The 25,645-nt window shown below is 37.8% G+C and overlaps 1 protein-coding gene and 1 long non-coding RNA gene across 3 annotated transcripts; one reads left to right on the top strand and one right to left on the bottom strand.

Annotated features, from left to right (window-relative positions):
* Positions 1 to 25,645, bottom strand: ATP6V1G3 (ATPase H+ transporting V1 subunit G3). Of its 2 annotated transcripts, none has more exons than XM_025921179.2 (4): positions 25,480 to 25,639; positions 13,022 to 13,122; positions 5,200 to 5,399; positions 1 to 116 (listed from the first exon to the last, which is right to left on the bottom strand). In XM_025921179.2, the coding sequence occupies exons 1-3, from the start codon at positions 25,559 to 25,561 to the stop codon at positions 5,226 to 5,228; spliced, it is 357 nt and encodes a 118-aa protein (XP_025776964.2). In that variant the 5' UTR covers positions 25,562 to 25,639; the 3' UTR covers positions 1 to 116; positions 5,200 to 5,225. The 2 variants fall into 2 exon arrangements, with proteins under 2 accessions (XP_025776964.2, XP_086551006.1); XM_086694880.1 differs by lacking the exon at positions 1 to 116 and adding an exon at positions 3,647 to 3,885 and having other exon boundaries at positions 25,480 to 25,645.
* On the top strand, positions 69 to 1,596 carry LOC147572560 (uncharacterized). Its single transcript, XR_015246463.1, has 2 exons — positions 69 to 379; positions 1,356 to 1,596. It is a non-coding gene; the product is annotated as an uncharacterized LOC147572560 (long non-coding RNA).

The raw sequence follows: 25,645 nt of genomic DNA, 5'->3' as shown, positions 1-25,645 counted from the left end.
TGTACTTAGATTCTTAGCTTTATTTTATCATACTTTCCTTCCAATAATCTTGTTCTCTTTAAATTTAGGAATACAGTATCCATTCTGAGGAGAATTATCCCAGTTCAACTTGAGAGCTGAAAGAAAAAGAACAAGGGAGCTGATGTCAGGTCTCAGTTCAGAAGTTGAGAGGTGGAACCAGACTCTGCCTCCCCCATGCCTGCACCTGAGCAGCACCCCATCACCAGACAAAAGCACACAACTGACTTTATTTCATTTTACAAGTACGACAATATGTCTCCTTTGGACACTCAACCCTGCTTGACAGTCTTATTATAATTCCCCAGCACAGTCATCTGGTCACTTTCTAAAACAACCATTCACTCCTTCTCTTGTCTGGGTAAGTCTCCTGAAATTTCTGTTCATTCTCGGCTAATCATTTCCCTCATATTTATTTTGAAAACACCAGTCAATCAGACAGGAACTTTCTCATCTCCCTACTGCTAGACCTACCTACCACTTGTATGTCAAACTCCACTTGTATGTCATCTTCCTGTTAGTGTCAGGTCAACTCTTTTACTTCAGATGGGAATCCTATGCTTCCTGCCCTCTCAGGGACTTTGCTTCCGCAATAGTTTTCTTCTGTTCTTTAGAGAAATATTTTCTTCTCTGGGACAACTTCAACTGGTGTACGAATATGCTCTCGCATTTCCTATCCAAACAAAAACACATGTTTGCCACATCTCCCCTTCATGTGGTAGCCCCATCTCTGACCATTTTCGTAGTTTTCTAGTTAGCTTGTAGCTGGTGTCTCTCATTTGCTCACCATGCATTTCCTCCTCAAAGGCCTCCTTCACAGATCTGAGTCTGACAGTCACATGTCTGTCTTATTGTCCTCCCTCCTCTTTTAAAGCGATAGCTAATGGGGATATCAGTTAGCTATTGCTTCATAACACATCACCCTAAAACTTCGTGGCTTAAAATAACAGTCTCATTGCTCTTGAGACTGTAGGTCTTCTAAGTGGTTTATATGGTCTTCACTTTTCTCACTTATGTGTTTATGGGCCGCCGTGGGTAATGTGGCTCTGTTGACCTCTGTTGATCTAGGTTGGATTTTTCCATGTTGAGGATTGGATGTTTCCAGAGTGGCCTCATCTGGAGATTTAGAAATTGGCAGGTTTTCATACACTGGCCAACTCCATTCTCCTAGTTCTGTTCATCTAGAAAATAATAGTGCTGATCTATTGGTGGCAATTCTTGACTTTGTGCGTGTTTGTGTGTAATACAGAGAAACAAATTAGAAACCATTTTATTCCTCTACATCCTGTAAATTGCATGGCTTTGCTTTTAGAATGGAGTCATTTTTCATTTTGCAGTTTCTGATCGTGCCAACGATCAAAGGAAGGATGAAGGACGATTAAACACATCCTTACTTTATTCCATTTCTGTGTGAAGACCTGTATGAACAGGAAAATTATTTTAGGATAAGTACCTGTGCAAAAAAAAAGTCAACATTTTTTTTGTGACTGAGGAAGCTGTCATAGATAAGTGAGTTGTCTCTGAAATATGTAAAACCTTTTTCATATGTAAATAAAGTAAAACCTGGCAGCTTAGCCATCTGTGGGAGTGTGAGAGCTCTTGAAAAATGACTCATTCAGTTAGGCATAGATGTGAAACCATATTTGAGTGTAAAAACTACACTTTTACAGAGCTACAGAGCTAAGAACGCTGGAGATCACCACATATTCCTGCCAACATAGTATGTTTGCTTCTTCCATCCTTTTTGGTTCTTTGGATAGTCTAGTAATCAAATTAATATAGGACAGATTAACAGAAGGAAAATAAATTTAATTGCACACATACAGGATGCCCATGAGAAGATTAGACCCGAGGACAATTGAAGCTTAAATGCCATCTTACACGAGAGGATGAGATAAGGGCCTGGAGTTTCAAAAAGAAGGAGGGTGATTCACAGGATAATAAAAGGAGCAGATGTTTGGTAATTAGATGTTTGTCCTGCCACGCAGATAGGTCATGTAGATGCAAAAGTTATCTCTTGGTAATAGCTCTCTTTCTCAAATTCTTGTAGGTAGTTTAAGGGAGAGGTAAAGATTTTTCTTGAGTCTGCTGGGTCTTGATTGCCTTCAGCTCAAAATAGCCCACATGCCAAAGTGGCACACTTTGGGGAGATGTTCTGAAATAGTTCAGATGTTGAGAATAGATGTGGGGTCATTAAAAACATTAACAAATACTACAGAAGTGAGAACACTACAGGTAATGCGTACTGACTTTTGCAAATGGTCTGATTTAGTATGTAGAATTGAATATTGAAGGGCCTATAGAGATCATTTAGTTGAATGCCATTAAGAATCTGAGACCAGCGAGATTGAGTAAATTGCCAACAGGACATAGAGAGTGTGGGGCACAGCCAGGATCAGACACACAGGCTAGTGACACCCAATCTTCACCACTGTCTTCCGGCTGTCGTAGCTCCTTTACTGCTGAGAAAAATCCTCTACCGACTTTAGTGTATTTCTATTGCATGTAAGCCTAAAAAAACCATCCCGTGTAGGCTCAGGAATTTATTATCAACTTGTGTGTTCCAGAATACATATTCAAGCTTTTCTTACACAGAAAATTGGCATCTCGATAGTTTTCATAATAAGGTATTTAAGATATTTTTCATGAGGTAAGATATGTAAGGCAAATCACAAGGCTACGTCTTTTAGAATTATCTTTTCACATGGCAATTTTTCAAAAGTGCAGTTTTGGTCATTGTTTTACATAACTCACCTCTGAAGGAGTAATCAAAATCTCCAAATCTGTGTTAAAGTGGAAATCCTCCATGGCTGTCCTCATTTGAGGGAGGCAACTTTACTTGATGTCTTACCTTCGTTCCCCCTCTACCCCCCAAAACTAAAGGACATCATTCCTAGGAAAGGTTGATACCTTTCTGGTCATTAATTGGAGAATCAGTTGTCTTTCTGGCAAACAGAGAAATCTATTTGAAATTTAAAAAAAACTAACCTGTTTGGGTTTCCTTGCCCAACAAGTTGGGAAAAACAAATATTAAATTTTTCATCCATTTGCCCAATGTCAATATAAAATTGAATGTTTCTGAGATTTAAGACTATGTGATAAAATTTTAATTTTGTCTGCTAGAGGGGGACCTACATCTAGTGTAGGTTAATCTAAAACAGTGATCATTTAGAATAATTTTAGTCTATATTTGGAATTGAAGAATTTGGTAATGATTAAAATTTACCAGTTAAATTTTGTTTCAACTGGGACTAAATTTTGTCTGCATATATTCTTGGAAAAGCAGAGTACTCAGAGATTCTTAATGATGTAAATACAGAAACTTTTCGGGGAGTAAGTAATGAAGGGTGAGGACATTGGAGTCATTGGCTGGACTGGAAGTCCCATGTCACTGTCATTCAAGCAACTGCGGACAAGTTCCTTAATTGCTATTTCCCATTTTGTAAAACAGGGATGCGTGCTAACACAACACACAATAATGGAATCAAGATAATTCATATGTTGTACTTAAAGTGCCCAGTACCTAAAAAGAATTCAGTGATTACCGTCTAGGTGGCTGGGCTAATGGCATACTGTTTGCATCAGTTTGGGGCGGGGGCTGCTATAACCAAGTACCAAACACACTGGGTGGCTTATAAATAACAAAAAATTTACTTTTCATAGTTCTAGAGGCTGGAAGTCTGAGATTAGGGTACCAGCATGGTCAGGGGCTGGTGAGAGCCCTCTTCCGGGTTGCAGATTGCCAACTTCTCCTCTCTGAGTGAACTAGCTCTCTGGTGTCTTATAGGGGCGCGAATTCTAATCACGAGGGCTCCACTCTCCTGACTCAATTACTTATTAAATGGCCCACCTCCAAATACGGTGACCCTGGGGATTAGATTTTAACATATAAATTTTGGGAGGGACACAAACATTCAATTCATAATACATACTAACCTGCTACATCACCTGGGGCTTTTTTTGTTTGTTTGTTTTATTGATTGATTGATTGATTGATTGTTTTTAAGCCTAAACACCTATGCTAACAGCTCATTTAATTATCATTCACTTTTCTCTTTTAAAAAATGATAATTGAGGGGCGCCTGGTTGGCTCAGTTGGCTAAGTGTCCACTTCGTCTTAGATCATGATCTCATGGCTCCTGAGTTCGAGCCCCACATCAGGCTCTGTGCTGACAGCTCAGAGCCTGGAGTCTGCTTCAGATTCCGCGTCTCCATCTCTCTCTGCCCCTCCCCCACTAGCACTCATGCATGCTCTCTCTCTCTCCTTCAAAAATAAATAAACATTAAAAAAATAAAAATAAAAAAATGATAGTTGAAAGAAGAATATCTGGTTAGTTGAAGGTAGGCAGAGAGAATGGTTACATAACCAACTCATGTCTTTTTCTGTATCATCTCTCTCTCTCTCTCTCTAATCTCTATCTATCTATCATCTATCTTATTTAGGGGGAGAGTGGCAGAGGGAGAGAGAGAGGGAGAGAGAGAGAGAGAGAGAGAGAGTGTGGAGAAGGCTCCACACTCAGAGTGGAACCCAAGGTGGGGCTTGATCCCACGACCCTGGGATCATGACCTGAGCCGCAATCAAGAGTCAGACACTCAACAGACTGAGCCACCCAGGTGCCTCTATATCTATCATCTATCTATCTATCTATCTATCTATCTATCTATCTATCTATATCTATCTATCTATCATTTATCTATTTTTCTATCATTTCTGTATCTATGACATTCTTACTGTTCTTTGAATTAGTGGTAACATCTTACTGATTTCCTCATTGATTAATGACTGGTTTCCTCACTAATGACTTAAACAAAATCCTTGACATCTATTCATTTTGTATCTGTCTGAGATAGAAATCTTTCTTTAAAAATGATCTTTTAACAGCTACAACAAAGAAAACATTTTCTAAATTGCTCAGAAGAAGCATTTCCCCCCCCCCAAACCTCATACTTGCTAAAAAGTGGCCAGGTTCACATTTTTCTGCCAAGTGTCAAAAAATATGTTACTCTGCCGGCTTGATTTACTTTACGTTAAATGACAAGTCACGCCTGTTACCAAGAAAGATATAACAACTTTTTGTTTGTTTGCTTTTAAATTCAGTGCTTATGTGTGAATTATGTCACATTGAAATCTGTAAATGTCTAGTGAATTTAAGATTTACATTTCAAATTTCATGCACATACCATTTATTGAGCAGTAGGGTGCACGTTTAGTGGGTAGCTCTGTAGTTTACGTGGATTCCTGGCTTCACGTCGCAAACCATGTTCAAAAGCTGTTTCAGCACGACTTCCATGTACTTGTTGTAGCTTCCATTCAATTCTTTTATCTTCCCGAGTGTTCGCTCGTCTACTTCCTCTGAGAGATTACTTTGAGACCCCATTACCTGACAAAATACAACGGACAGAATTCACCACACTATCCATAGTAAAGTGTAACTGGTCTACTACTTAAACTTGTTTTGGCCTATTTATTAAAGATTGTTCTAGAGTGTACACATTGCGTATTATTTTTCTAGAACTTTCTCAGAGAATGGATACGATCACCAATACCATAAGTGGGATGGATAAACTTTCCTAAAAAATGAAAGATGGCCATGGTCAGTTACTTCTACTTCTAGGCTGGTCCCCACACAGTACAAATTGGAGGCACATTCACAATCATCCTCCATACTCAGGAGGTTTTTCCTGTACTGCATTTTTCATATATTTGTAAGAGTTGCCATTCAGTTCCTCTATCTTCCCCATTGCTTACTTTTCTGAATTAAAAGTCTGGAAAGTAAAGTGGTAAGACATCATTAAATCCCTTGTGCTGGTTTTCAAAGAGCAAATAACTGATTTGCCAATTTTTTAAATATATTATCTGAACTGATTAATTGTTGTTTTCCAGGAAGATATAGTCACGATATGCCCAGTAAGGTACTTTTACATGCATGCGTATCTCTTTTTGGATAATAGATAATTTTGAAAATTTTAATATAAAGTGGATTTCTTTCATATTAAAATATAGTTGTCCATTTACTTACATTATATATTTAGATACAGTTTAATATATCTTTCTGGTTACTCTTTTATCGACAGTGATTCCCAGTATTTCCATTTATCTCCAAGAGATTTGACCAAAATATAATTTCACCAGGGGAGTTACTAATTTAAAGGAATTCTTCAGTAAAATCCTTTGAAAAGTTACCCTTTGTAAAGCAATCAACTCCTAATTCATCTCCTTTGTAAACTCAGCCTTTCTTAAACATGGTATTGTTAAGGCAACACAGCTGTTTTTTGTTTGTTTTTCTCTTCTGTGAATGTTTACACACAAGGAAGGTATGCATTAAGTTCAGTCCAAGAGACTCCACTAATGATTGACTTCTATTTCAGGGTTGTTAGACTATTCTAAATTCTAGAATTCGCATTATCTTTCTGGGTCCTAAACTTGAAATCAAACACAATTGAAAGCTATCAGGTTCAAGTTCTTTTCTGTTTATATACCATGCAATAAGGGCTTCCCAGTTCAAAGAAAATCATTTTAAGGAAATATAGCTTCTAAGACATCAAGTAACTTTTATAAAATAACATTGAGATAAGTGAGCATACAAGGAGCAGACATATGGACTGAATTTCTCTTGCTAGGTAGAAGTTTAAAAATGGAAGAGAACTATTTACCAAAATAATTCTACCAAAATCATTTTTTTCCTCTAAAGCTACTATATTAAGTGAGATTCTACCCCACTAAAAAAAGTCCTAAATCCAATGTTTTAAGTGTTGAAATATTTAAAAGACAAACTATTATAAAATTATTATCATTTTTTTTCTTTGGAGCAGTGTTAAAATAGCTATTATTAGGTTAGATTTCTGCACTATCCTGTAGGACTTTGGAAAAGTTTATTTCAACCTTAGGTTCTTTTTTTTTAATTTAATTTAATTTAATTTAATTTAATTTAATTTAATTCAATTTTATTTTATTTTATTATTTTATTTTTTAGTTTTTTTTAATGTTTATTTCTGAGACAGAGAGAGACAGAGCATGAGTGCAGAAGGGGCAGAGAGAGAGGGAGACACAGAATCCGAAGCAGGCTCCAGGCTCCTAGCTGTCAGCGCTGAGCCCGACGCGGGGCTCAAACCCACAAACCGTGATATTATGACCTGAGCCAAAGTTGGTCGCTCAACCGACTGAGCCACCCAGGCGCCCCTCAACCTTAGGTTCTTTATTTCAAAGCTGTCCAATAGAAATGTAATATGACCCACAAAGCAAATCATACAAATGATTTTAAATTTTCTAGAGTCACATTCAAAAGGTAAAAAGACTGGGTAAAATTAATTTTCGTAAGATATATATTTTTGAGAGAACGTGTGCACACGTGTGCATACCCCTTCTCCACCTCCCCCACACACATACACACATCTGTGTGAGTGGGAGAAGAGCAAAGGGAAAGAGAGAATCTTAAGCAGGCACCACACTCCATGACCTTGGGATCGTGACCTGAGACAAAATCAAGAGTCGGATGCTCGACCAACTGAGCCACCCAGATACCCCTAATAATATTTTTTATTTAAGCTTATATTCTTAATATTATTATTTTAATGTACAAGCAACACAAAAATTATTCCATTGTTTTTCATATGAAGTTTTTGTAATCTGGTATGTCTTTTATACTTACAGAATATCTTAATGTGGACTAACTACATTTCAAGTTTCATTAGCTATATGTGAAGTGGCCACTTTTTTTTTTTTTTTTTTTAATAGAATTGACTGTCAAGTTAGTTCACATACAGTGTATGCAGTGTGCTCTTGGCTTTGGGAGTAGATTCCCATGATTCATCGCTTACCTCTAACACCCAATGCTCATCCCAACAAGTGCCCTCCTCATGTTCATCACCCTTTTCCCCTCTCCCCTGCCTCACCCCCATCAACCCTTAGGTTTGCTCTCTGTATTTAAGAGTTTCGTATGGTTTGCCTCCCTCTCTGAAACTATTTTTTCCCCTTCCCTTCCCCCATGGTCTTCTGTTAAGTTTTTCAAATTCCACATATGAGTGAAAACATATCTCTCTCTGACTGACTTACTTCACTTAGCATGATACCCTCCAGTTCCATCCACATTGCTGCAAATGGCAAGATTTCATTCTTTCTCATTGCCAAGTAGTATTCCACTGTATATATAAACCACATCTTCTTTATCCATTCATCAGTTGATGGATATTTGGGCTCTTTCAGTAATTTGGCTATTGTTGATAGTGCTGCTATAAACATTGGGGTACATGTGCCCTTATGAATCAGTACTCCTGTATCCTTTGGATAAATTCCTAGTAGTGCTATTGCTGGATCATACGGTAACTATTTTTAATTTTTTGAGGGACCTCCACACTGTTTTCCAGAGTGGCTACACCAGTTTGCATTCCCACCAACAGTGCAAGAGGGCTCCCCTTTCTCCATATCCTTGCCAACTTAAGTTGTTAATTTTAGCCCTCTGACCAGTGTCAGGTGGTATCTCAATGTGGTTTTGATTTGTATTTCCCTGATGATGAGTGATGTTGAGCATCTTTTCATGTGTCTGTTTGGTGGCCACCCTTTTTGACAGTGCAGGTTTAATCCACAGATGACAGCTACTACTATTAGTTGTGTTCTTAATGTGGTTTTCTAAGACAACATGATAATTTTCTGAAAGGATTATAGTAGAGATGGTACATAGCAAGGAGCCTAGCACTGAGCGACCAATCAGGAAATGTTAGTGATTTTTCACTGATTGTGTTGCTTGTACTTTCTAGTTTTTTAAAGCCATTATACACTTTCAGAAACATTGGAATACCCTTTAAAAAAGGCTCATAATCTCATGTCTCATCCTGCATAATTAAATATAATATTTTTTCTGAGTTTATTTGATGCACAGTAATTTGAGTTTCTACATTGTTCCCTAGACATATACCAATAACTAACCATACACTATTTTTTTAATTTTTTACCTTATTTTAAATTCTTATATAGTTAACATACAATCTTATGTTAATTTCAGGTGTACAATATAGTGATTCAACAATTCTATATATTACTCAGGGCTCATTAGGTGTCCTCTTAAACCCCTTCACCTATTTCACCCATCTCCCCACACACCTCCCCTCTGGCACCATATACTATTTTAGACGGCCTTCCATGGAAAGAATTCCATACCTTTATATCTGCAGACAGTGTTGATTTAAACCATGCAGGTGAGTAAAGAAATGAACATAAGCTCCACAAAGGATCAGTGGCATCTTGTCCACTGATGTATTACAAGTGCCTCAAACACCTCAAAGTGGATGCCCAATACATATTTGTTGAACTGAATAGAACGATCAGATCTCTAGATATTACAGAGAACTTATTACCTGTGTTCTATTGCTCTCGTTGGCAGAAGCCTTCTATCTGAATGCTTAGGACACTACAGAAATTAGAAGTTGATCATTGTGTGACATGGGGTGGGTACATTTGATCAAAGGGCACCCTTTAAGGACTTCTCACTGTTGATTTTCAAAACTTCAGTGTTGAGACTGATACATATAGGTTTACAGCTAAATGACTGATGGTGGTGAAATCTTTCAACATTCAGTACGTTTCTTTATAAATTGTTCAAATGTTCCCGTCTAAGGGAAAGCAGAAGTTCGGGTCCCACTATCATGAGCAAAACACCATTTGGCATGCTCAATATATGCTTGCTTCAAGGAAACAAAATGTTTTCATGATATGAATTCAGGAAGAAAGATGAAGATAGAAAAATCATCATTATGCTCCAGGCGACTATTTTCATTTCTCCTGTTGGGATTCATGATCCCTCTAACTTCTGCATTAATAATAGATTTAATGTTTCCACTGTGGTCCGATTCCTTTCAGCAATGTCATATCTTCTTTAGTAGAAGATGTTATATTTGGTAGCAATGATAAGGAAGGAGAAATAAATCTTCAATAAAACAATATTTGTTGTTATACAACCAACATTGGGATACCTGCTTTTGTTGATATGTCAGGGGAATGGAAACAGCACATACATTAACAAGAGCTAAGACACAATTAAAAAAAGTAACATCGAGGTGTCTCACCCACAGCAGGCAGAAAACTGGCTTCTTGGGTCTCCTCCCAGACCTCCTACTTGCCCTGGGTTAATGATGATGAGATTTAACTGGAATAGCAATATGTCTGACATATGGAGGTCATGCCAAGGAAGGAATATCTGTGCTAATGGTTTTACAATATGCTTGAAGTTAGTGGAGGCCTAAACATGTTGACCTTTCGATGTGAGCTTTTGATCAACTAGCTGTAAAATTGGCTTAGAGCTCCAATTATGAGAGCAATGAGGAGTTTTAATTATTTTCCAAAGCAGAGAACAAATATCCTGAGCCAGATTTACATCTTATGAGATTCTTCTGAAGAAATAACATTTCAAGAGATTTAACCCAGTTACTTTCTAAAATTACAGTCAGTTTTGTTATGACTTAGAAATATAAGTACATCAGAAATATCCTGCATAAAATAATAAATGCTGACTGGTGTTAGGGATAACTATTTTCTCAGGTCCCAATATGTTATGGGTCATGACAGGACTCAATAAGGAAGATAAAGTCACAGAAGAAATGTTAGTTACTTATTCTCTCAATGAATATTTATTGTACTTACTATGGAACAGACACTATTTCATTGTTGGGGAAAATAACAGAGAACAACACATAGACCTTATTGTTTTGGTGTTTATAGTGCAGAAGAAAAGACAGGCAATAAGTAAAAAATGTAAATATATGATGTATCTAGTAGTGTTACATGATATGAATATAATGGAAAACTACTTTCTTTTCTAATGAAAGACACAGTTTTAAATAAGGTGATCTGAAAGATGAGCTAACAAATGAACAGAGATCGAAGGAGGATGAATATGTCTAGAAGATAATGATTCCAGGGAGCAAATACAGTATGTGCAAAGGCACAGTTGGAAGTTGTGTGTTCAATCTGTTTGGGGAAGAACAGGAAGACCGATATGGCTGGAAGAGACCAAGTGGAGACAAAAGTAGTAGAAAACGTTACAAATGACCAAAGCAGATCTTGTTGCACATTGCTGAAAAGTGTTCTGGTATTTCCTTGTGATTTCCTTCTCATTTGGCTGGTTTCTTTCAATAAATCTTTCATAAGAATATAAAGAAATGCTTTTCCCTACACGAGCATTTAAAAAGTATCTGCAGTTCACAGTAAAAAGTGGGTGCATGACATTTTCAGAACTGACAGATTAGAGAGATAGCCAAGGGCCAATCACGGAGGGCTGTATACACATGTATAGATCTAGGATTTTATGATTCTATTTTTGAAAGACTGATGAGAAGAATTTATTTTTGCTGAGTGGTCCACTTCATTCTGGGAAGGACTTTTTCTTTTAAGAAGGAGCCCCCTGGAAAAGTTTTTCCTATCATGGGATTCGATTTCCCTGACCCTCTACCAGCCCCACATCTACTCCCACTAAAATAAAAGTTGTAAGTAAGGGGATTTCCAAAGTGCTTGAAGTTCATCTTTCAATGTCAGCCTTTACTTATGTTTCTATTGGGGGGAAAAACCTTTATATCATATAAACTTTAGTTGTAACACACAGAATTTAAAAAAAAAAATTATAGTCATATCGCAGTAAGAAAAGGAGGATGTTGGTTCTGAAATTTTCATGCACTTTTTTTTTCACTGTAAACTATAGATATATTTAAAATGCTAGCGGAGGGGCGCCTGGGTGGTGCAGTCGGTTAAGCGTCCGACTTCAGCCAGGTCACGATCTCGCGGTCCGGGAGTTCGAGCCCCGCGTCGGGCTCTGGGCTGATGGCTCAGAGCCTGGAGCCTGTTTCGGATTCTGTGTCTCCCTCTCTCTCTGCCCCTCCCCCATTCATGCTCTGTCTCTCTCTGTCCCAAAAATAAATAAACGTTGAAAAAATAAAAAATAAAAAATAAAATGCTAGCGGAGGAAAAACCTTTTAAAAATATTTTCATGAAACATTTGTTGAATGAAGCCAGACAATTGAAAAAGAAATAATAAAAAAAAGTACCAGAAGACTTTGTAGCAATTTGCTGAATCTGCCATATCTACTTTGGTCATTTTTTTTTTTTTAACGTTTATTTATTTTTGAGACAGAGAGAGACAAAGCATGAATGGGGGAGGGGCAGAGAGAGAGGGAGACACAGAATCGGAAGCAGGCTCCAAGCTCTGAGCCATCAGCCCAGAGCCCGACGCGGGGTTCGAACTCACAGACCGTGAGATCGTGACCTGGCTGAAGTCAGACGCTTAACCGACTGAGCCACCCAGGCGCCCCTCTACTTTGGTCATTTGTAAATCTTGAATATACCAAAGAAAGTTGACCAAGAAACTCATTCTATAACAGTGTGAAACACTTTTTATTGATTGTAGTGGTAAATATTAGTAGACAAAAAAATATGTTTTCTGAAGTGTTTTTCTTTTTTTAATTTTTTTTTTTCAACGTTTATTTATTTTTGGGACAGAGAGAGACAGAGCATGAACGGGGGAGGGGCAGAGAGAGAGGGAGACACAGAATCCGAAACAGGCTCCAGGCTCTGAGCCATCAGCCCAGAGCCCGACGCGGGGCTCGAACTCACGGAGAGCGAGATCGTGACCTGGCTGAAGTCGGACGCTTAACCGACTGTGCCACCCAGGCGCCCCTGAAGTGTTTTTCTTAATAAAATGTGTTCGTCATCTGTGGTGGGAATAATACTTTAACCAGTCCCTTCAGTTTGAATATTTGAAAATATGATTTTTAATATGGACTGCATATTAGACATTCACTATTGATTGATACTTTAGACAGCAAATCGAAAAGTCTGGAAAGTGAACATGTAAAATCAGTAATTCTGTAACGTATAAGATTTAGTCTGATGTTCAGGCTTAGTTGAACTGGGTCTGCTCAATCCGTTGTATTTTTCCCCCTTGATATTCTGCATTACACCTCTTGAATATTAATGTATTATAATCTATACCACATAGAAAAGCTGTGCTTTCTTACTTACCTTAGATTGTTTCAGTTGAAACTCCTTATCTCTCTGCATTCTGTACTGGTTAATTTCTGCCATGGCTTCCTCCTTAGCTTGCTTCAATCGCTTCTCTTTCCCTGAATATTAACAGTGGCAAAGGATGAATGAATTTTTTAATCGACATGGAATTTCAAACTTCAATTCTAAAAAAATAAAATAGGCGAGGTCTACATTGTTTTCCTGATAAATTTCTCTAAAATGGTGAAGTTCATTAAAGAACAATATTGAAAAACACCTTACTTTTTCAATTGGGTTTTTTAGAGCATGGAAATGACAACTTTCTTTCACACTTATATGTTTAAATAAAATATCTGCCCATTTACTCACAGCAGTAACAGCCAAAGAACAGATTTTAGCTGTCACTTACTCGGAAAGACATTATTTGGTCAGATTTTCTGTCCTGATTTGCTGCCAGGAATACTTCAGTCCACACCAACTGGATCCGATTTAACACTGGCAGATCTCCAAAAACACTACAAACATGCAACTCAGACTCTATCAAACTGACTTACAATTTTTTAAAGCATTTTATTGGGATTTTTTTTCTTAGCATTTGTTGACTCTAGAATGTCTGATTAAGCCCCACAGCACATCAAAGTAGGTATTTTTTTGTAGTAGCTTTCTCTGAGGGGGACTTGAAAGTGGCTGTAAAACCAATTGTTTTTAATGGTTAGGAGACTTAGTTAAATAGCTCTCTTTTCTTTTATTAAGAGCAAAGGTGTAAGCCTTAAGCCAGCAGACAGCAATGTAGATGAAAGTTTCAGACAAATACAATGCTGCGGGGATCATTAGCTAGACACATGACTTTTTTTTTGACAACCAGAGTAAATTTGGGGTGGGGGGTTATAGACTAATATTAATTGCTGCTATGCCCCCCAGCACCTTCAGGGGGTTAGGTACTAATGCTTTGTGGTCATTAAAACTTTAAAGAAACTCCAAACTGTATTAATTTTTTTTTTTTTATCTGAACCCATTGTCCTTCAATTTCAGTTAAATGCCTTCATTCTTATGCTTATTTAACAGTTTCTCTGATAGTGTCTCAAGCTTTTGCTTAGAATTTTTGTCACCTGTTTGTTATATTGTGCAGACCTTGAACTAAGTAAGCGTGTTCTCATTAAGCAGCGTGAAAGAAAATCTTAACATAAACTTCTGTCATCCACATACATACATGTTTTTATATGCCTTCACTTTTACATACCTCTGTAGCATTTGAGTGTAAATGGTTCCTGAAGCTCTCTCCCTGCTAAGCATGTAGTGTTTTGCCAGTTACTGTACATATATGCGGAATAAAGATAGATTTCCCGAGTCACAAACTGACATGTCTCTTTTAATGCCTATTGTCCTTGAATGGGACTGAGTAAGCCTCATGCAGAGCAGACATTTAGCTACGTCTTTACTCTCTATAAAATCCAAGGTTTGGTGAAAATTAGTGCTCTTCTGATGCTTGAGGCTTAACGGAACATTAACAACACTGCTTACTTTTTTTCTACTTAGTTAATGCTCATTATCATTTTGTATTTACAGATTCCTTAATTCTCCACATTTCTAACCATTTTGTGGCAGCTAAACACTATTCACGGAACAAATGCACAATATGTTGATAGGGGAAACTATCCCCTGATCCTCAGCCTTCTCTCTTATCACGGCTGTCGTTAACATTAGGACAAACATATATTTAACGTGTATTAACGTTTTCTTGGTAATAATGGGTTGTGGGATTCATAATCACTTATAAAACAAATGACCTGAGACGTCACTACTCTTCCACGTTAATTACATAATATATAAAAATATTGGGTTCAAAGTCACAACTCTAGTACATTTAATAATAATAATAATAATAATCATAGGAAAAGCTCCGTGTGCCCTACCCTGGAGCAGAATCCAGTGCTCTACTTAAAAGGCTGTATATTAGCTCCATCATACAGTGACAGGCTCAGAGTGTGTCTGTGATTCCCCCGTCATGGCACCAGTCACCTGCTGGTTCTCATTCAATTAAATAGGAGAGCCACAGGGAAATTGCTGCTGGCACAGCCATTTTCTGGACAGACTCAGCAGCTGCCGCTGTGTGAGAGCCTGCATATGCTACACCTGATTTAATCCAGTGGAAGAAACTGGAGCCTAAAGCCTGCTGTCTGACTAGAGGTGAAGCAAAATGCATGCATGAAATCAACTTCCATTAACCTCTAGCTTTCTTCTCTGTCTGTGTAGGAAGATTTCCAAATTTTAATATTATGCCTTATCTTCTTAAGCATTAAAAGTATTCTGGGACCTAAGCATTTAGGTTTATATTCTTATTTCTCAATACTGTCTGTATCAAACATAAGGACGATCATATGGAACAGTCCAGATTTTAAATATGACAATCAAATATTTGGTCCCAAACTTCCTACAAGGTCATACAGGCTTATCAGGCCCAAGGCTTGTTTGCTTTAGAAGACGTGGTTATCTTATACTACTAAAGCAGGTGCTCCAGAGTTGTGCAGGAAAGGATGGTTTTGATTTGTCCATCCATTATTCATTCATTGTTTATTGAACACCTACTATACATTCTGCATAGGGCTACAAATAGAAGATAGAGAAATGCACGTGGTATGGTCCTTGCACGAATACAGTGTAATTTGGAAATGTGTACATGGTGCTCTGGCTTCCAAGAAGAAAATGCAAAATACATAAAATTGTGAAGAATACATGTAATCAAGTAGGAAAACAATGGAACATATGTTTTGGTTCTGTTTGTTCCATGGCAATTGAAAATCACACATTTATGGAAATTTTCATTACTTAAATTCTAGACAATCAGTGCTTGCCATCCATCCCAATAGTCGTGTTATGTCTTATGTTATTAGGGTAAATAGGGGCGCCTGGGTGGCTCAGTCCGTTAAGCGTCAGACTTTGGCTCAGGTCACGATCTCTCGGTTCACAAGTTCGAGTCCCATGTCAGGCTCTGTGCTGACAGTTTGGAGCCTGTAGCCTGCTGTGTGTTCTGTGTCTCCCTCTTTCTCCGCCCCCCCCCCCCCCACTCTGTCTCTCTTGCTTTCAAAAACAAATAAAACATTAAAGAAGTTTTTAAAAATTATGTTATTAGGGTAAGTCAAAATATAAACAACTGGACCCAGATATGTAGAATGGGGGTCAGAGGAGGCTGCCAAGCGGGGTCAGGGGAGACTTCTCAGGAGGGGATGATTGAGCTGACTTTTTAGGCAGGAAGGCAATGGGGATGAATATTTCATTTTGGAGATTAGAACAAAGCACAGAGACCCTTCCTAAGCTAGTTTTGGACACTCTTTGTAAATGGCTACACCTTAATAAAGGTATTCATTTTTTAGACATGTGGCTTGTCATGCAAATATGCCCTACATTCAACATGCCCTGATTGAGATATTTTACGGGAAATTTTGTGGAAGGGAAAGAGAGGGGGAAAGATGTTTGAATTGATTTCCAGGTGATTTGTAGGAAAAGAATTAAAAACTCAATTTGGGCAGGTAAAACTCAATTTGGGAGGAGGGAGTGCAATGTGAAGGATGGGATCTCCTTGGTTTTGTGGTTAGGAGAGGCCATGTAAATTGAGTGTCCCAAATGCGAATGAACCCTTGAGACACAGAGACCCTGTTCTGTTGACTGGATTGTTATATTGGTTTTGGAATTTGTTTAGGGATGAGGACGATGGGATGTCTATTATTATTTCAGAAGAGAATCAAAATTATACACTAGGCACAACGGCAGTAAGATATTAGAAGCTTTGTAACCTTAAGCAAATTAGTGTGTCTGCGCCTGAGTGTTCTCATCTATAAAACAGATTTAATAATTTACCGCAATAAGTCATTAGACGTTTTAGGAAAAAAAAATGTAATTAAAATGCTCGACAAAGAACAGCTATTTGATTATTTTTAATCACGATTAGGAAAATGAGCCCAGTTTCTGGGGAACTTTGATTAAGAACAAAGATAATTAATACAATGTGAGTTTGAGGAAAAGTCCTGAGGCTGTCACTAGAAAAGCCTCTGTGGGCTTCCCTGAGGATATCCAAATGGAGATAGTTAAGGCATCTGGACAGACAAGTTTGGATCCAGAAGCAAGTTCTGAAATGGCTGTCAGTCATCTGGGTTTGTACATGTGCTAGTCATAGGGATAGGATTTGGACTGCAACCAAGGGTGAGTGTACAGAATGAGGAGAAAAGAGAGCTAAGGTCTCAAACTGGGGGGCTGCCAACATTCAAGAGATAAGAAAAGGAGGAGGACTCTCAGGAAAAGCCTGAGAGTTAGTGGTCAGAGGAGTAGGGGAAATCAAAGGAACATTCAAGAAGGATGTGGCCAACAGTGTCAAATGCTACAGAGAATGGAAAAAAGAGACATTTAAGCAACGAATATTACTGAATATCCTCCTTGTGCCACATGCTGTTTCTAGATCTATAAATACAGCAGTGAAAACCATAAACAGACCAACTTTCTATTCTCATGGAGCTTGTAATTTGAACGTATTAGGTGGAGATAGAAAGCAGAGAGTTTAGGGGCACCTGGGTGGCTCAGTTGTTTGGGCGTCCGACTTCGGCTCAGGTCATGATCTCATGGCTCGTGAGTTGGAGCCCCGTGTTGAGTTCTGTGCTGACAGCTCATAACCTGGAGCCTGCTTCGGGTTCTGTGTCTCCCTGTCTCTCTGTCCGTCCCCCACTCATGCTCTGTCTCTCTCTCTCTCAAAAATAAATAAACATTAAAAAAAAAAAGAAAACAGAGTTTATGATATGATAGTGATAGTAAGTGCTATGAAGAAGAAAGAAGGAGCCTAAGGGATAGAGAGATGGTGTTAACTTAGGTAAGCCTTGTCTTTTGGATGAAGTGATATATGAACAGAGACCTAAAAGAATAAGACAATTAGCCATGCAGCTATCTGAAGGGAAAGAGCATTCCAAGTAGAGGCAACAGCAGATGCAAAAACCTTGGGTATGTGACATGCTCGAGAAGCAGCAAAACACTATCATGGCTGGAAGAAAGAGAACAAGATGACTGAATGTTAGGAGACGATACTAGAGAGGTAGCAGTGACGGCAGGTCACACAGAGCTCATGGGGCACGACAAGGCTTGTTTGGTCCTTGAGATGCTAAATTCATGAAGGGTATTTAGCAAAGGTGGGGCATAACACTATATATGATTTAAAAAATTTTATTTGGCCGGTGTGGTGAGAATAGATTGTAGAGAATCAGGAAGACCAGTTTGCAATCTATTGCAATAGTTCAGATAAATGTTAACGATTGCCGGAAATGGTAAAGTAGCAGAGGAATTAGCAAGAAGCTATATATACTTTGAAGGCAGAGTTGATGGATGAACATGAGAGAGAGAGATAAGGCAATGATGACTCTAATATTTGATTTTGGGAATAGAGTTAAGAATGCAGTTTAACTGAGATGCCTGGTAAACAACTAGCGACGGTAGTGAGAAGGCTGATGTTCGCATGACTTTGGAGATTGAAGAAGCAACCAGGGCTGGAAATAGCAAGTTTAGGAATCATCATTTATGGAGCTGGTTTTTAAAGCCATGGGTTAGATGTGATCACATAGGCAATATCCACAGATATAGAAGAAAACAGGTTCAAATTGGGACCCCAACTTTAGAGATTAGAAAGATGACAGATAGCCAACTGTGAAAGTGGTGTCCCAAGGTCAAATGAAGGAAAAGTTTCAAAGATGAAAGAGGGATCCAGTTGTGACCGAGATATCTAATTAATAAAAAGGTTAACAATATTTGTGGTCTCGGCAAAGGGAACTTTGCTGGAGTTACAGCGACAACAATCTGGTTGAAGAGGGTATTATGCTAAGTGAAATCCGTCAGGCTGAGAAAGACAAGTACCATATGATCTCCCTCATATGTGGAATCTAAACAAAGCCACAAATGAATAAATAAACAAAAAGCAGAATTAGACCTATAAGTACAGAGAACAAAATCATGGTTGCCAGAGGGAAGAGTGGTGGGGGGATTGGCAAAATGGGTGAAGAGGAATGAGAGAGACAGACTTCCAGTTATGGAATGAGTAAGTCACAGGAATAAAAGGCACAGCATAAAGAATATAGATAATATTGGACCCGGGTTGTATGGTGACAGATGGTAGCTACCCTTGTGGTAAGCATAGTGTAACGTATAGAGAAGTTGAATCCCTATATCGTACATCTGAAACTAATGTAGCATTGTGTGTTAACTACACTCAAATAAAAAAAAAATGAGAAATTTGAATAAAAAAAGGTAGACACAAGGAATACAGGCACCTTTTTACAAAAGGGAACAAAAAAGATAAAGGCTCAAGACAGTCAGTCAAGTGGATTTGACAGAAGATGTTGTGAGTTCAATTGTGTCCTTCAGAAGGATATGTTTAAATCCTAACCTCTGGTACCCGTGAAGGTGACCTTATTTGGAAATAAGGTCTTTGCAGATGCAATCAAGTTCAGATGAGGTCATACCGAATTAAGATGGGGCCTACATCTTATAGGAGTGTCCTTATAGGAGAGGGAAATTGGGACATAGAGACAAAGAGGTACAGAGAAGACACATAAGGGAGAAGGTCTGTACTTACAGAGGTAAAGATTAGAATGATGCAGCTCCAAACTAAGGAAGGCCAAGGATTGTTGGCAATCACTGGAAGCTGAAAGAGAGGCATGACAGATTCTTCTCCCTTAGTGCCTCCAGAAGGGACCAACCATGCCAGCACCTTGTGTTTGGACTTCTGACCTCCAGAACTGTGAGAGAATACATTTCTGGTCTTTTTTTTTTTTTTTAACCATCCTGTTTGTGGTAATAGTCACAGAAGCCCTAGGAAACTAATACAGGGGCGCACAAGAAATAGACTGAAGTGCCAGCTGAGCACTGGAAGCAAGGCCAGGTATCCACGTGCGTGGCAGGGAGAGTAGACATCCAAGTGAATGAGCCACCTGACAAAAATATGCATGAACCGAACAGAGGCTACCTTACTTGATGTGAAAACAAAGAGCACTTTGTGAATGGAGATTGTGGTCTGCTACGAATAGCCATTTTTATTCTCTTGTGCAGAAGAAAAACAACAACAACCTTCCTTGGCTTTTGGGGATTGTGAATAGTATGATAAAACCTGGTTCAAAGAATGTCATTATTTTGCTCACTTGCTACAAACATTGGATAAAGTCATGTCACCAGAAAAACAGAGCAGCAGAGTTCCTTTGGTTACACAGTTTCTCTGCCGACCCTAATCTCTCATTTCATATCTTTGCTTCCTTGGTATTTCTTTTGCAACTCTTTGTACTTGTATTTTCCTTATTAAAAAAAAAATCGTTAGTTTTGTGTAGATTCTGGATTGAATATAATCAATTGCTATTCCTAGATGAAAATGTTCTGTGGCTGTTTTAATATGTCCCACTTGAAGAAATGAAAGTCCAATATACTTACAAATACCCCATTAGTCTGTGGACTGTTAAAAAAAAAAGAGAAAAAATTTACAGGCCTACAAAACACACAAGACAGGGCCATGAAATTCTAATATAACAACTTTTATTTTATTAGTTTATTAAAAGCCATGTCTTCATGAACCAAAATATTCACTTGCATAGAGAAGAATTTATTAAATCAAATCAAGGTGCTTGTTTAAATAATTTGGAATATCTGTCTATTTGGAAGCAAATAGGCAATTAGATGATTTAAAAAAAAATATTTATGGTTGGTGTCCTATAGACCCAACACAAACGAATCTGCATTATTATATTAGCTGATGTATCATCAAAGTAGATAGTCAAAATATTGTCTTAACTATTTATTTTGCGCTAAAGTATAATTCAGAGAGGCCCTCATAGAAGATTGTGCTTCAGAGATCAGTGGAGCTCTATTATTCTGCTGTACTTTTTGACAGAATTCTTTTTATTAAGTAATGGAAGAATATTCATAGTTAACATTTATTGAACACCTACTATGTGCCAAGTAGTGTTTTAAGTCCTTTATACATATTAACTCAGGCAATCTTGAAAATTCCATGAGGCAGATAGTGTTATCTCCATTTTGAGGCCAAGGAAACTGAGACACAGTGAGGTTCAAAGATAATCTGGCCAATTCACCCACCCAGTAGGAGGCAAAAACTGGATTTGCCACCAGGCAGACCAGATCCAGAAAGCCAGCACTGACCACACCATCTTGGCAGAAAATTCTAGGTGTGTCCTTCACTTTTATTAAGATTGTCTATTGCTTGTAGAACATTTTAAATATACCTACTTGTTCAGTTTTTCTCATGTTCAGATTTGAACATTTACATTGTTTACCACACCTTCCAATTTATATTCTGTAATACAAGTTCTAATTTTGAGTTAAACACTATTTTTGTCAGCTGCCAAAGTAGATAGACTGAGTGTTTATTTGTGAGAAAGGCTATGGTTCACCTTTGGAAATAATTAGGGATTGTGGATTCTCTATGTGATGTTGAGTCACGTGTATTTGAGCATTTCAAAAGAGCTGGAGAGTTTTCCAAGTTTCAGTGGGTATAAACGGAATAAATGCTGATCTCATAACAAGCCATAACTACAAGTAAAAATACCATATATTTCAGAGGAACACAAGTCTTTTTTCTGCCTATTGATGATGGTACCTTGAATTTCTAATCTAATTCTGTTGAAAGTAGTTCAGTCGCCCATATCTGGAACTCCAGGACAGGTCTGATGTTCTGCTGTAAAATATGTAACTTGCCTTGGGCCCACACACTCACTTTTATGTTTTGATTCATGCAAATTTTTAAGGCAGAAGGTGTTAATTTCAAGTAAGATAATTTAAAATAGTGCCAAACTACTGTGATTCCATCTAAAATCGACCTAACAGCAAGACTATTTTGCACGTAAAAATTTGTGTCTTAACTATAAATATAATTTAATCTGTAATCAGTAAACACAGGCCGATATTTGAGCTTTCCTAGCCATCTACTAGAGGCAGTCCAACTCTCCCTCATTACAGGAAAAGCTGACCCAGAACTAGCAGCAGTTGTTAAAAAAAAAAAAAATTAGATCGTCCTAATCTTTTATTCCATTCTCTTATTTTTATTCCTTATAGTAATATATAAGTATACATATTATGTTAGTTAAAAATAAAAATAACTATTTTGATTATACTCTATCTTAGGTATAGTTTTCTGATCCTTAAAACATCATGGCCATCTATCTATCATCTATCATCTATCTATCTATCTATGTATCCATCATACGTATGGCATATATATAAATATATATATATGTGATATTTATATATTTCATATATATATCTTGTATTTCTATCTAAAAAAGAGTCAAACTCAGAGATGTGGAAACATAAGAAAAAAACCAATGCTTTTTCCACTCTGTTGTTTCACAGCCCAACTTTTTGAGTCTGCTCACCATTTTCCCTCACATCAGCCCAGCCACAATGTTCTCTCGTGACCGGTGAGTGTCTTGAGAGCAGAGACCTGTATATTTCATTTCCAGAGACCTAACAGCCTTCAGGAGAATTCCTGATACATCAAGTCTACAAACTCTTATCTATATCCCTTAAGGCAAAGCATTTATACCTCATATTGTATTATACCTCAGCAACTTCACTGAGCTCCAAGGCAGTCCTTTTTAATGGAATATATTAATATTTTTGCAGCATTATATATAAATATACTACCTTACTAATCTTGCATTTTTCTAAAATGATTAACATGTGAATTGCCATTGTTTTTTTCCCCCCTCTCCGTCCTTCCCTGTCTCCCTCTCCCTCTCTTTTTCTCTTTCTTTCTTTTAGATATATATTAAGGAGTCCTTCCATGTGCAGATTTCTGAGAAGCTTTCACATAAATGGATTTAACAAAAAGAAAGTGATCCTAGACTTCCCATGATGGTGGCCACTATTGCGATGTATTGGTTTTCATCTGAAACTATTGTCAGATATTCAAATGCATTGTTTTTTGGGGGGAAAAAAGTGAAATATATGGGTTTACAAAAATGATGGCTATCTGTACCTCTCATGGCATTATTCCTTTCTCCTTTTTATGTTCATTTATGCATTTATCTCACTAGAATTGTTTACGGAAGAGTCTAGGTCTACTCAGTGTATATAACAAAATGGCTTGGAAACAGTAGGCACTCAATAAATATTTACTAAATTAAATAAATTAATAAATTACAAAACCAGTGAAATATGAGAAAGGTGGCAAAATACCAGGTACAAAAGGTAGTATTTTATTTGCTACAGAATGCTTGAGAAGTCAGTATGACGGGTGCAGCAACTGAAGTTGTAACCAAAAACTGTTACCTGCTGATAGCTACGTAAGCAAGCAGCTACTATCTGGAGAAAACTGTCCTTAAAGCCTATGCTTTGTGAGGCAAAGAGGACAGACTGACATTCTCCGTAAAATACAGCGCAAAGGTTGGTTGTGGAAATAACATTTGAAAAAATATTTTCCAAAATGTTTTTATGGCCTGGATACTTATGATTACTGGTTGCATATTGGCTTGAATATTTATGATTGAAGACCAAGGGAAAAAGTACACAAGTACTTCAAGTTACTGGCAAATCAAATGAATGTTTTGTATGAAAATAAGATAATATGTGGTTTACAACACTGCCTTCTGGGGAAGATTGTCCAAGGACAGCATATTCGCTCGCCGAAAGGCAAACAAGGTTGGCTTTTATTTTTACTATGAAATCTGTGTCTAGAAAGTTTTGAGTGGTCCTCTCCTCCAAACAACTTGCATGATTCACAAAGCCTTTCTTCTCGAACGGCTTTGCAAAAGACACACTGGCAAAAAGCAACTGAATCATATGATAGTATTAATGTGCTCAATATTGTAATTTTGCTTTTTCCATGATGAGGAAGCAAAGGTAATGCAATTCTAACATCTTAAAATAAGTTGGCCTTCTGTTCTGGAAGTTCTAAATGTGGTTAAAAATTTGCATAAAAGATAAGGAAGTTTTCTACACTGCTTCAATCAGCAGGTCCTTGACTGCTTTGTTTTCTGTAAAATTACTCTGCATTCATACCATTTTGCAGTCATTTGCATGGTTTGTTATAGAAAAAGAAATGGAGAAGTAGGCAAAGTTTGTCTTAAGTTTTTCTCCTTCCTTTTCTCTTTGAGCACCTTCCACACGATGAAGTCCTCCTTTTGCCGCTGTTGGTAGTTACATTGCCCACCGCTCAAGAGATCAACTTAAGAAAGAAAAATGATTTTACCCGTGATCAAAAAACCCTGTGGAATGAACAGTGCCTCGCTCTGGTTTCTTCTCTTGCATTATACTGCACTGTTACAGCACCCCATTCCATACATCTAAACAAGCTTCTGCACCACGTACTCTGTTCCTATCACTCTATTCACCCAAAGAGTTGCATCAACATTTTTAAGATGGGCCCACTTCTTACTGAATTTTGAATCTAATTGCGGGGGCAAGACATGTCATTAGGAAGAAGCTAATAGACACAAATTATTATAGATTAAATAATAATGTGGTATGAAACAGGATAGTGGAAAAAGCATAGTTCTTATTCCTAAATTCGAGTTGTTCATTGACAACATGTTAGTTTATTCATTATGAAGATTATGAAAGTTTTGTATAGTGCAGTTGTTAAGATCTTCTCTGTACCATTTGTACTATGTGTGACTTTGGGCAAGTCGCCTAACTTATCTGAGCATCATTTCTCCTCTTTGCCAAAAGAGTTGGTGTGAGTAAATAAAGTAAGAATTAAGCATGGTGCCTGCATGATATTTTCTATCTTTAAAATATGACCTTTGGCAAATGATGAATTCTCAGTTTTTACATACATAATGTGGAAATAATAGTAGCATCTCATTCATATGGTTGTGGTGAATATCAAAGAGCATAGGAAGGGGCTTGACATTTACTGAGATCATTCTGTACTAATATAGAGATGCATGACTACATAAAAAGAAAGTTAGAAAATGAGAATAAAATGGAAATATTTAAAAAATATTGGCAGTTAAAAGCCAATATTAAAGAGGGATGGGAACCAACTGTTAACTGTTACTGTCACAATTTTATAGGAACAGAAGCTGATGCTTACAGAGGGTAAGTAATTTGCTCACGTTCACTCACAAGTAGATTCAGTCTGGAAGTTGTCTATCTCTTAACCGTTTCACAATATTGAGAAACTGAGGCGTGGCAACATTAAGGAAGGTGCAGAGACAAGCCTCAAGGCCTTGTCTCCTTGTAAACTCAATGTCCACTGTCATTTCATTTAGCACATGACCTCTTTGGAGGATCTGGGTTAGAGAACTTCGTCCTCTGGGTAGCCAGAGGGACATATGACTGGGTAGTTTCAGTGAACTGGCCAAGCTTTCTGAGGGTGTGGTGGAAACAGGGTTTGAAGCAGAGTCTGTCTGCCCTTAAAGGCCCATGCTCATTTCGTTGCACCCGCCTCAATCATTTTGTAACAAATCCCTTATAAGTAAGACAGGACGGAGACTTACTCTTCTTGGCTTCCTCTAGCTTGTCCTTGGCCCTTTTTTCTGCCTGAAGGAGCTGGTGGATCCCCTGAGACTGGCTGGTCATGGCAGCCTGCTTCGAGTTAGGTGGCTTCTGTGAAATCCGGGAAGTGGCACATCTATTTATCCTTTAAGAAATCACCACATAACT

Source organism: Puma concolor, chromosome E4, assembly GCF_028749965.1.
Source record: "Puma concolor isolate L17-30 chromosome E4, mPumCon1.1.hap2, whole genome shotgun sequence".
NCBI lineage: Eukaryota > Metazoa > Chordata > Mammalia > Carnivora > Felidae > Puma > Puma concolor.
The sequence above is the reverse complement of the archived record's forward strand: the minus strand, read 5'-3'. Positions and strand labels throughout refer to the sequence as shown.